General features: G+C 36.3%; 1 protein-coding gene across 1 annotated transcript; it reads left to right on the top strand.

Annotated features, from left to right (window-relative positions):
* The first annotated feature begins 226 nt into the window (after positions 1 to 226).
* Positions 227 to 8,107, top strand: LOC139717943 (uncharacterized). The gene is made up of 5 exons (XM_071629427.1): positions 227 to 288; positions 4,440 to 4,600; positions 4,957 to 5,280; positions 6,543 to 6,666; positions 7,771 to 8,107. The coding sequence occupies exons 1-5, from the start codon at positions 227 to 229 to the stop codon at positions 8,066 to 8,068; spliced, it is 969 nt and encodes a 322-aa protein (XP_071485528.1). The 3' UTR covers positions 8,069 to 8,107.
* The last annotated feature ends 5,010 nt before the right edge of the window (positions 8,108 to 13,117 follow it).

Here is a 13,117-nt window from a genome sequence, read left to right as displayed (position 1 = left end):
CAGGACTGAAAAAAATCAAAGACAAACTCCAGTCAAACCATAAGTATACAATTCTGGCTCCCTTTATTGATACCAAAAGCTTTGTTAATGTTAACATAAGCGACCGCTTTGTCATAGATATGTTGTCCTTCCTTGGCGACTGTCTTTTTAAGATAATGTTTTCTTTGACTCGACAGTTGCGAGCACTTCCGATCCGGAAAGTGGGTGGCACGAGTTCAGAGGCAAAATGTACCGCGTGGAATCCGTCCACAGCCAGAACTACCTTGGAGCAATGGACAAGTGTCACGAGTATAGGGGAAGCTTAGCTCTATTGAAAAGCCAGGAGGTCAACGTTAGTATATTCCTTAGGTTACATGACCATCAGAGGCCAGCATTCTTGCTTCTAAATCTTTTGTGGCATAATCAAATTTTACGACCTTGCTAATATCAAATCAATTAAGAATCGTAATACAATTACGACTTTATATGACCGATGTTTACACGGTACTACAAATAGATAAACAAATAAATAAATAAATAAATGAATAGATAAGTGAATAGATAAATAAATAAATAAATGAATGAATAAATGAATAAACAAAAATATATATATATATATATATATATATATATATATTATACTTTTGAATAATCATGATCATGTGATGCGATGTGATGCATGCGGTCTTTTCAGTGAGAAAGAAATATATTAGCGTCCATCTTTCATCAAAAGTGAAGCTTATGAAAAGCGAAGCTTTGTTTCGTTGTTAAAGTTAATTCAAAGTGAATTTATCAATTGCTCTATATCGCACCTCGGAATGTGGCATGGTCTACCTTCAAGAGTAATGTCCATGATTTATGATTTTGTGCGCCATCTATACCACTTGCTTCGTGACGATGTTTGTGAAGCGTGCAGTGGTACTTTTCAGATAAAGTATGAGATGAACAATGATCCCATTAATAATAATAATAATAATTGCATTTATATAGCGCTTTATACTGACGTTTCTAAGCGCACTTTGCTACTCATACAAATAGACTAGAAAACACAATAACATTAACAAAATTAACGTTAACAGTAACAAAAGAAGAAGAAAGAAAAGAAAAGAAAAATACATGTGATACAATGGTCCAATAATTGATAACTGTGTGCGCCTCCAGAAAAAAAAAATTACAGCTGATTAAACAGGTGAGTTTTAAGAAGAATTTTAAATGATTCGACAGATGAGGCATTCTGAATGTAAAGAGGGAGTTTATTCCAAAGAGTGGGAGCAATGGAAGAGAAGGCTCGGTCACCATAACGGGTTTTTGTACGTGGGCCATGAAGTAATTGGAGAGAGGAAGATGAACGGAGGGGTCTGGCAGAAGAGGAGGAGCGGAGAGAGACTAGGTTTTGAAGATATATGGGTGCAAGATTACGTGTGATTTTGCACGTCAGAAATAGGATCTTGAAAGTAATACGGGAATGTACTGGAAGCCAATGGAGTGAGCGGAGAACAGGAGATATATGGTCATGTCTCCTTGTTCTACATCCTTGTTCTTTACACATCCTTGTTCCTTTTCAGTTTTCCGGAATTAAGTAGCAATATTAACGTTGAGGTGTCGTGACATTCTTGTTATCTTCTTGCTATCAGCATGAAGTAAGTTTTTTTTTTTCTGAGGCTAATTAGTCATAACTTTTGGCTAACTTTCTATTAGCTCATTCCATCATGAGTGATTAAATCTACTATAGTAAGCCAAGGATTATCATTAGTTTGTGATATAGCTGCCCTATACAACATCCATAACCGTTACACATCCTTGTTCTTTTTCAGGTTTCCGGAGTTAGACAAAATTACAGAAAATGCTAAAGACATATTATTTTGAGAAGAGTAGTTTAAGATATCTGAAATAATAAGAGGCCACATGATGCTCCGTTGAATGAAGTTCGGTGAGGGAACAGTATTCGTTTAGAGACATACAGATTCGAAAGTACACTTGAGATCACAAAAGTAACAATATAACATATACATGAATACTTATAAATACAGTATCTATGTGACGACGTAACTGCTTGTAGCTTCCCGCTCAATTCTACCAGCAGCAGATGCAATCGTATCACCGTCAGGTGAAATAACATTCGTTTATCAGAAGACGGGGGGGGGGGGGGGGGGGGGGCAGTGCGTGCAAACGAACTTTCTCAATCCTAAAGCTTGGGAATAACGACCTTTTTTTCGTTTCGGATTAACTACACTTTGAAATAATGACCGTTGTTTCATTTGAGGAAATACGAACTTTAAAAAAAATGTAACCTCATAAATTTCCATCATTTCACAGCTATGTCAGTTCACCGAAATACCATCAAGCTTTGTACGTGATAGTATTTTGTAAAGAGCAAAACTGCATTAAAGTAAATTTATTGATAAATCACTGTTCACCTCTCACGCTGTAATACCGATAGTCCCTAAATCTGAAATATAACTGAAATTGTGATTGTTGACATGTATAGGTCTTACACAACTCCAATGACAATAATTGTTAGTTCATACATTGTATGAACTTTCATGAATGCACAAGCTTGTCCATCACACATTGCCATATAGATACGGCAGTTGAAAAGGGCGCTAAAATGACAAGTGTGTCATGTCACTTTGCCCGTTAGAAGTCACGCAGTAAGAGGAATCTAGCTGTAATGACAATTTTGAAATCATGCTTTGAAAGGTTGTAGTAGATATACAGGGTACAGTTCGTTATTCCGAAGGTGAGTTCATCCGAAAATGAAATAAGTTTCGTTATTCCGAAGATTAGTCAACCGAAAAATTACATAAGGTATTGTAACTTTTTAAATTCGAGACCAGATGTCATTTCCGTATTAACGAACCTTCGGATAACGTACCAGCATTATCAACGGATCGAAATCGGAATTACGTCACAAAGATTGGGATTAAGGAATCCTGTTTTTATTTTATTTTTTTTTTGTTTCCTGATTGACGAACTTTAGGAATAACGAACATCACCCAAAATTAGAGGTGCATTTTTATGATGCGCTAACAAACAGCTTTGTCCTTTATTGTGCGCAATTATTCATCCTCTGAATACATTATAATCAACAGTTTTTGTTTCCCTCCAACTGCAGACATTTGTGTCAAATCTACTTGTGCACTCGCCGAATGAACGCCAATATTTCTTTTTCGGTTTGACTGATATACTAGAGGAGAGGCAATTTCGATGGTTTGATGGGGAAGCTTTGATGGAAAGGTGAATTATAAAGCTTGTATTGAATCATAAGGTGCGAATTCAATTTTTGCTAATGCCCTCACTGCTGTTATATTTATCATCATCAAATTACAGCTTCATCCCAACTCTTATTATTTCATATTGTCTACTCGCATATGACGTTTCGTTTTCCTCGTTTCCTTGTTCCTCTTCTATATGTTTTTGTTTCAGTGTCATGTTATTACTTTCCTTTCGTTATCTATTTACATTTTTTTGTTGTTCTAATCTAACGTTACTTTCCTCTTAATGATATTGACCAGAATCAATGACTTGATCATATCATAAACTGGTTTCTGCCAAATGCAATATCACACTGGCTTCCACATTACCTTTTTTTTTGTTGATAATTATTCTTTATTCGAATTTCGTTCAATTTTACACCATAGAACAAAAACGTTCACAGAAACAAAACAAAACATCATATAAAAGACAAACTACATTATACACAATAACGTCAATCTTACACTATACAAGGACAAAATGCAGTAACACCAACATTGAGCAAACTAATGTAAAACTTACATTGTAACTCTTTTAACCAAGGAAACGAAATCCGGGGTTTTTTTAACACATATTCTCGCAAAAAGCCCGCAAACCGGGAACATAATAGATAATTTGCTTAAAACACAAAACGGGGCATATTTCACTACTTCTCTAAAGAAAAAAAGGACAAAACAAACGAGGCCATTTGCGAGAAAACATACACACACACACACACACATCTCAAACAAATCCTGAGACCTGAGTTATACACGACAGAATACAGAACTGTAGCTTTATCTAACTTATTTTCTTTCTGTTATCCGTCATCTTATTTCCTAGATACTGGATGTACATCCGATTCTTTGCTTATTTGCGTTGATATTGTATATGATATATCACAGCATAATAAATTCATGTATACATGTATATACACTCGCATCAAAATTTGAAAGTTGTCCAAATGGCATGCAACATGACATTTTGATTTTCATCTACAGCCGCAAGGCAATTTAAATCACTTTGTTTTCGTCGTTGGACAGTTTTGTTCTTTTTTTTTTCCCGTCAAAGTCTCAGGCTTGAAAGTATTTTCTATGCAGTGTAAGATCAAGTGGGAAGAATAAGAAGTTTTTCTATTTCATGTCAAAGTCTCAGGCTTGAAAGTATTTTCTATGCAGTGTAAGATCAAGTGGGAAGAATAAGAAGTTTTTCTATTTCGTCTTCAGCGCTTCGCTCTGGGACAACGGAGAGCCAAACAACAACGTTAACCAAGACTGTGCAGCTTTAATCTCCACCAGATTGTCGGCAACCAACAGTCCTTCCCATGGGCAATGGGATGATCATAACTGCGATGTCCAGAGAGGATACATTTGTGAGCGTCCAGTTGGTATGGCTGACATAGAGTGCTCCTTATTGTGTGGTGCATTAGGAAAACTAGGAAAGAACAGTGTAACTTTGTAGTTGTATCACACACATTCAATAGATAAAGGATGTGTTCGACTTATTTTATCACGAATATACAAAAATATATGTATGAATATCTTATCGAAAAATTTGCATACTTGCATTGCCTTGCTATATGTTAATACCAGGAGGGTCCATCCAAGTGTGTGTGTGTGTGCGTGTGTGTGTGTGTGCGTGTTTGTGTTACATAATTATATTTTATGCCTGTCACCAGTCTGAGAACATCAAACAATCTCTAATATCTCGATTAAAATATTAAAACATGATATCGATCCGCAGAGCATCCACAGCTCAGCAGTCCACCATTGGCTCTCGAGATTGGTTCCCATTTCGCTAGGGTCAGATGGAGGGCGTGGGAAGAATCCCTGGACATTGGTGATGGACCCATCATCGGATACGTCGTCCACGTCGGCTTTACAGCTGCACATGTGTCCCGATCAGTTCACTCCAATTCAAGTGAAGATTTTGAGACAGTGATAAGAGGACTACAACCAGGGAAAGAGTACCACATAAGTGTGTCAGTGGCTCGGAATTCCAGCAATGGACCGGTTGATGAGCTGACAGGGCCTAGCATTATAATAAACTCACCACTGTATGCAACAGGTGTGTTCTGCTGTACGAGTTTTGAGTGGAATAATTTGGCAGAAGCATTTCCACTGGACTAATTGACAAATTTCTGTGTGAAAATGAAAGTGATCTGCGAGTAAATGCATAAAACTGAGTAAGCACATACTAAAGACAAAACGGTCACTTCGAAAGCCATAAAGGTCATTTTGGAGGTCTGTAAAACATTTTGTCTTTGTTGAATGTTTACGTGCTGTCGTTTTATTATTCAATGTTTGACCTCTTTAAAAGTAGGGCCTACATTTTAGCATTTACTTGCTCCATTTTTACAGTGTGCTTGCTCAACCACAATACACTGACTCCCTCTTATGTGTGCAAAACATGTACTTCTACATGTTGGTATCAATATCTGATGTCAATTCTTTCAGTAAACAGAATGGATTTTGCAGTTAAGGTTGAACAAAGTCATTTGCCCTAAAAGAGGAAAAAGGGAAAACAAGTGGTAAGTGTCAGGATAGGTGTGAGAGGGTTTTATAATAGATGATAAAACAAGAACACTTAAATATACACCTTTAACAGTATAGTTCCCCGGCTTCCAAAGATGACTCTTGTGACTTTTGAAAAGTGACCATTTTGTCTTAAATGTGTGCTCTCTCATGACTGATTGAACAGATCATTCTCATTTTGAAAAGAATAATTAGTAAATACAACAAGAAATACCCCTGTAAAATCATATTGTTCCATACATTTTCTTTACAAAGTTATGCATTTTTGATTAAGGGATTTGCTTTTTTGTTGTTGTGTGTATGAACTGAAGACTTTCTTCAATGCAATGAACACAGGTAGCTGTGTAGTGTTCATCTCGTATAAAAAAAAAAACCACCAATAACCAAAAACTACCAATAGAGACTTAAAACATTAATGATTTAATACTAAAAATAGTTCCAATTATCTTTGTTCTCAATGACGGCATCTATACATAAATCACATATTTTTAACCATGATATTTCTGCATGTGTTTGATATTCAGACAGGCTATGTGAATAAGGCTGTCTATCTTTGAGGAGTTTTGTATCCTGTCTCTGTAATTTAAAATATCTGAACAGTAAATAAATTTGTGGATATTGTACTTTCTATATCAGCTTCTGTACCTCTGACAAATGGACTACCAAGCAGAATAGGGTCTACTAGGATATATTTTTTCAAAGCTGGTATGCAGCCCCTTTGGCAACAATGCATACTTTGGGATTACAAGTTTGATAACTTTCTTCTCTTTATCTTTTGAAATAATAACTATACAGATGCACCCTCTGAGTCTCTTGACATGGTGGAAAGTCATCAAGAAAAATCTGTGGCAGCTTGGGCATTATTTGCTACTTCCATCACTATCAACTTTTTCCTCATCATCGTCATCATATATCTATGGTATGTGGAATGTCTTTACCATCTGTTCCATAGTCCCACACCCAGACTAGATCATGAAAGAAGAAGTACTTTCAGTTGCCAGGACTGTCTATCCTCTGTTTAATTGTGAGTTTAATTGTGAGAACCACAGTGGACAAAGGGTGCAATATAATCTTCTGTATGATACCTCAATTTAATAGAACATACATTAGATATGAAACTGAACATATGTACATTGGATATGTAACTCAACATGAAAACAACATCATACATCCAAAAATGTGATTATAAACTCCAATTTAATTTTCATTAAACAAAAACACACACACAAAAAAAAAACAATCTAGTGGGATCTAAATCATTTTGTTATAGACACCATAAGTAATACAATGTATTTCGATGTCTAAAGACGAGAACATTATTATCCCTCAATATAATGAAGGACAGAAAGCAGATGTAATCTCTATAAAGGGAAAATGATGGATGGCACACCCACTTGTATAAATAAATGTTAGATATTACAGTTTGTAATTGAAGTTTCATTTTCGATTCTGCAGTCTTTGCTTACTCGAGCTGCATCACAAGACTTAAAAAAAAAAGCAAAGAAAAAAATATCAGCTTTGGCTGCTTTTAGCTGTGATGCATACACTCAAGTCAGGAGATTTACACACACACACACACACACACACACACACAAAATGACATTACTTCCTCATAAGTTTTTTTTTTTCTCACCATGTGCTCTCTCTCTCTAAAAAAAAAAGAATAATTAAGTGAAAATCTTTAATCTTGGGATCACTCCAATATCTTCATGTGATCCCTGAGGTCACTCTTAAATGGGTGAAAAAGAACATTTTCACTCAAAATTAACTCCAATTTCACTCTAAATTCACTCTTTTCTGTTATTCACTCCTTCAAGGGTGTACATTTTTACTTGCTTTTTTTAGTGAGTAAAGTGCAACTTTTGATATTTCAGAACAATCCTACACAAGTATGAAACAAAATGCTCATGCATGTGATAGATAGACATGTATCACTCTCAGGATGTCACAAACAAAATAAAGTGATTCACAAAATCCAGTGTAGGTTATACTTCAGATCTCTGATGGTTTCTTTCATTTTCAGCAAAGTAATGAGGATGAAAGCAAAAAAGCAGAGCACTAAAGTTGAGCTGTCATTGCACGCAAACAAGAGTGCCCCACATCTATACCAAGACCTGACCCTTCCACCTGGAAGTTCTGGTACGCCCAACCCAGTGTACCAGGACATTGCTGCTGTAAAAGAGGAAGAAGGGAATTCCGGACAGGCCACATACGTCAACACAGCATGTGGATCTACACCAAAGAAGGCTGCATTATACGAGATCCCAGACTGTTGTCGGCAGTCCATTCCGGATGACGGCCGGAAAACGGCACCAAAATAAGATGAATCCTCTCTCCTGAGGTGGATACACCCCCCCCCCCCCCCCAAAAAAAAAACCTATTGTTTATCTCTTGTCTATAACTCATAGTGTATACATGCATACTTTCAAATGCTGCCTAGTTCAATTTCACCATGAAATAACTTTTGACACATAGGGTTTTTCTCTTAATCTTATATTACTTGGGGAAAATATATGTCAAACATTCACAGGTAGAACTGAAATGAAATAAATAAATAGATAAATGTGTATGTATTATTATACATGAATATACCAATGCTTGACACAGGTTTTTTTTAATAGTCAATTCAGCCATATGAAATCATTATATTTGAAATGTTGGTGGCCCCAAAAATAAAAAAATAAAAAATCTGTGACCTACTATAAAAGGAAATATAGCAATATATTTTGAATTTTAGTTGCCAAATTGGGCAACCAAAAGGTATGCTTTTTGAAAGCTTGGACATTCAACAGCAATTTTTACTGCGGCCTCAATAGAGCGAATGTCAAGCCTTGTACATGTGTATATAATTTGTACTGACGACAAGAGGCTGCGGTTAGCAATGATATCATTATAGACTTGTAGATGTACCACCAACCTATCAAATACTGGTACAAGGTATGAAATATTTAGGCATTCACTACAAAATACAAAAATACCATGTATAACCCACTACAGCAGAATGATTGATGCAATATGCTAGCATCATCCATGACCCAATTCCTGTTACCTTGGAATTTAGATCAGGAAATAATGCATTGTCCTATGATGGCAATTGAAAAATACTGCCATCCTCTAGGAAAACCATTTTATGAGGCCAGTTAGGGCTTTCCACAAATTAACTGAAAAAAAGACAGACCTGTGACATGTTTTACTGGTTTTAACTTTCATTATTCAGATTTCAAAGTTAGTGTGCATATTTACTCAAGCTATTTCCTCATGCTTCAATAGCCCTTTGCTTATACTGATAGGTGACATGGGTAAAACCCCACAAGAATGTACGGGATCATCCAATCAGTGCAGCTTTTGCCTACAACATGTCATCTCTCATCCACTTGAATGTACCCTGGACAGGAGTATGCAGTTTATGACTATTTCCTCCATCAAATGAAGCTAGACTTGTACTTTTAGCTTATATAAATATATTACAGACATTCTAGTCGTATGATGTTTGGGAAACTGTTCTGAATTAATGCTGCTACAATTTTCATACATGTAAAAAAAAAAGGAACTTTAGCCTACAATGTATTATTAATGGTTTCGAGGTGAACAACCAAATCTCTCTGCTTTACACTTAAGTGAGGTTTCAATGGGCAGTTTGTAAAACCACTACTGATATGCTATTGAGTAAAGTCAAGCACATAAATACAATTGTGTTATTCTTTGTCTCACAAAAAACTATGTCACCTAAAGACAGGTTACATGTGCTGTGTAAATATAACTTCCTGAATAGGCACCTCAAGACTAGTCAGTATCCTTTCATATCAACTGAAGTGGTAGGACAATTAAGTTTGGGCAGTGATGAAAAAGACCATTGAAACTACCAGCACTCCAAAGCACTTAACTCTGTCACTCTGATAAGTCATGATGCCCTGACGGAAGGTGCTGGAATGCCTGTAATGAGCAAACATCACTTTTCATAGCTTCTGACTTTCACTGTTTCCTCTCAAAAGACTATGGGTAAATGAATGTGGGTTTACTTTCATGACTGTCATGTGCACTGTACTACAAACAAAGACCAGTTTAATGGCAATATTGTGGCACTTACAAACTGAGGACTTTGTAGTGAGTGTGACATTAAACTTGTTTGAAGAGATACTCATTTAAAAGCATTGCCATAAATTGTAAAAGGATTCTCACATTATGTTTGTTTTTGTACTGGTTTTCCTAAGGCAAGCCACAAATTGTTACAACACATTGCTTTGAGAAGCCCCTGGCCTGCAAAAGGCCTATCTATTTTCATGGGAGATATTAGAGAACTCACAACTCATGAACATGGGCTGTCCAATCATGCTATGAAATTTTCATTTCTTGATTCCAACCATTTTCCTGTTGATTTCTTCTATGTGAAAAAGTCTACAAATACAATGATCTGAATATGTTTTTTCAACACATGTATCACACATAAAACAAAAATTGTCTATCTTTTCTGCAACCACTACACTCCACTCTCATACTCTTAACACAGCTTTATGCATTGAATAATGTCATCATGCCTCACATTCTTTGGTAATCACTGCCACCAATTCTCAGATTTTTGCCAATGTTGAAGACGTAATGAGTAAAGAAAACAACATGATTTTAATCCTCTATACACCACTGATCTTGAGATTATCAAAATCATGGACTGGCAGAATGCAAAACACCCACAGCAGTAGAATAAAATGGTTCAAATCAGTGAATTCTGAACTTACAATAATCATGTTTCATGCATTTTCCTCAGGTGCATCACACCAAAATCCTCCTGAATGCAGGTCAGGAATGTTATTTGCTGTTTTATAATTATAATGTACATTAACATGTATTTGTCCATGCCCTATCAAAACTGAACTGGTAAAAGCAGGTAAAGCAAACAATGTGTAATCATATTTTGCACATTTGCCAAGAAATTGATAGACATTTCCTGGTTTGAAAAAAAAAAACAACAAAGAAAATAAAACAAACCTGTTACACTTGCCTGCAATGCAAATATGTGATTCTGCCTTATAGTGTGGGCACACTATTGAAAACCTAACAATGTTAATAATGGGAAGCTTGATGGCATCCACACATGTTTCAGTCAGAGTTATGCATGTGGCATGTTATTATTTGCATTGTTTAATTTTCATTCATTTTATATGGGCATTAAAATCGTTGCCTTTTAGATTTAGCTGTTTGCTCTGTGTAATTTGTACCTCCATCCCTTGTCATGTTTTTGGTGCACTGAAATAATTTGAGGAAGTGCTCCATGAGTCACTGGTATGGACATCTTGGTGACTGCCAGTATTTTGTTAAAATGCATGACAGGATTAACTATGAAACAAATGTATCATTCTGTCAAATCTTCTGTACAATCTTTTTGTACAATTTACAATTGCTGAAAAAAAGGTGTCTAAACTGCCCAATGGTAAGTGTAGGAGACAACATGAACAAGATAGAAATGTTCTCATCTTCTTTGTTTGTTTGATTTGTTTTCATGAAGTGTCAGGTAGACGATTATACGAGAAGTCCCATCACCATGCATGACTGTGCTTCCTTCTTCAGGAAGTAAAGGAAATTTGAGATGGTTCATATCAACCTCAGACTTGAAAAAAAAAGAAAAAAGCATTGAATAACTCCATCATTTTCTCTATAGCCATGCAGAAGATTGCTGGAACGAACAAATGAAAAAAAAACCAACAACCCAAAATAGGACAAAAACAAAACATACACATTATAGCAATGTTCCTATCATTTTGTCATAGCAAAGAGAAAGGTACAAGTGATCTTCATAATTAGCTAAAAGACCACACACACACAACCCCCCCCCCCCCCACAAATATGCAGCAAGTGATAGACAACCAGGATGTATGGAATATATGTTATAAAGATGGCATGTTTGCAAGTATGACCTCTATACCAAATTTCAATGGTTTCACTGTAGGTGTGTGACAATGACATTTATAACTCATGCAGGGCATGTACAGCTGAACACACATGCTTCCACTTTTTATTTAGACTGGAACTAATTGCACTGCCTCCTCGCAAGTAATAAGGAAGTTTGATGACATCATAAGGTGGGTGCTTCCTGAGCATTGCCGCAGCTAGTACACGCTTTTATAAAGAACACTGTATAGGGAAAAGCAGCATGATGTGGGGGTGGCCTTGGTAGGTGTTGGAATGAGGAAGTAGGATGCTTTGTGGGACATTGTTCAGCAAGTTCTTGTTGGAATAATTATGTCATGTATGCTTTGGCTTGAGCTCTATTTTCCTGGAGTGTGGGCCATTCTACTTCATTGCACATGTCTGTTACACCTCTTGTTGACCACTAGAAACAACAGCATTGTGCCATCTCAAGTCTGTGTTGACATTGGCTCAGTGAACAGGTTCCATGTTTCGCTAGCATACTCCACTTTGGCTTCTGGGATGGTTAGGGAACAGAGTCTTTGGACATTTCTTGGACATGAGTGATGGTTTCTTTGGATAATTGCACTGGTGGAACTTGCCCGTTTTCTGATGAGGTAGACATAATAATTCAACTTTCTGGATGTTAAATGGCGAGGTATTTGGCTGTGTGCACCCCACCTCGTCAAAGCAGTAATATCTCACCACAGGCAATCCAACTTCAAATAGAAATTTCTCACTTGTGTATCTGTCCATCTGATTCCAGTGCCACAGCTTACCAAGCTCAACTACTATTTGATAGCAATTAGTATTTTTGACATCCCCGTGTCAGTGCCATACAACATATCAGTAAGAGAATGTGCTGATAAAAACCACCACCAAAAAACTGATGATGCTACATTCTTCCACTGCTAAAAGATCAAAAGTACATAAATATAATTTCCCTGCATCTTAATCATGAATTATGACAATATGCTCCACAAGAGCTTGAAGCAAGTTTTAAATGTGTCTGATTTACATGCATTTCTTCATCATTTGTTTTTTGTTCAGATTGTATCAGTGACAATTTTTTTTTCACTCACATCAGTCTAAATTTTGACTGCCACCACATGAAACTGTGCTGAAATACATGACATGCAGCATCTTCCATTTCCTTATGTTCTGTACATCTCAGAAAACACAGAGATACAACATAATACAGTAGCCTAGGATTTAAGAAACAGTCCATTTTATTGGTTCAAAAAAAATATATGGATACTGAGACCGCCTAAAAATTGTCATAACTCTGAATGTTTGATGATTACAGGTTTCAAGTTTAAATCTCACAGATTTGACCTGTCAGACAACATGCTATATTTGCTTGATTGCAAATACATAATTGTAACCTGGTCTAACAATAAATTCCTAGTACAGTACTCTCCGCATAATTGGGTTGGCTCGGGCAGAGCGTTTCTTACCCGATTAAGCGG

This window comes from Diadema antillarum, unplaced genomic scaffold (assembly GCF_040938485.1).
Source record: "Diadema antillarum isolate AM-2024a unplaced genomic scaffold, OU_Dant_1.0 scf00000086, whole genome shotgun sequence".
Taxonomy (NCBI): Eukaryota; Metazoa; Echinodermata; class Echinoidea; order Diadematoida; family Diadematidae; genus Diadema; species Diadema antillarum.
The sequence above is the reverse complement of the archived record's forward strand: the minus strand, read 5'-3'. Positions and strand labels throughout refer to the sequence as shown.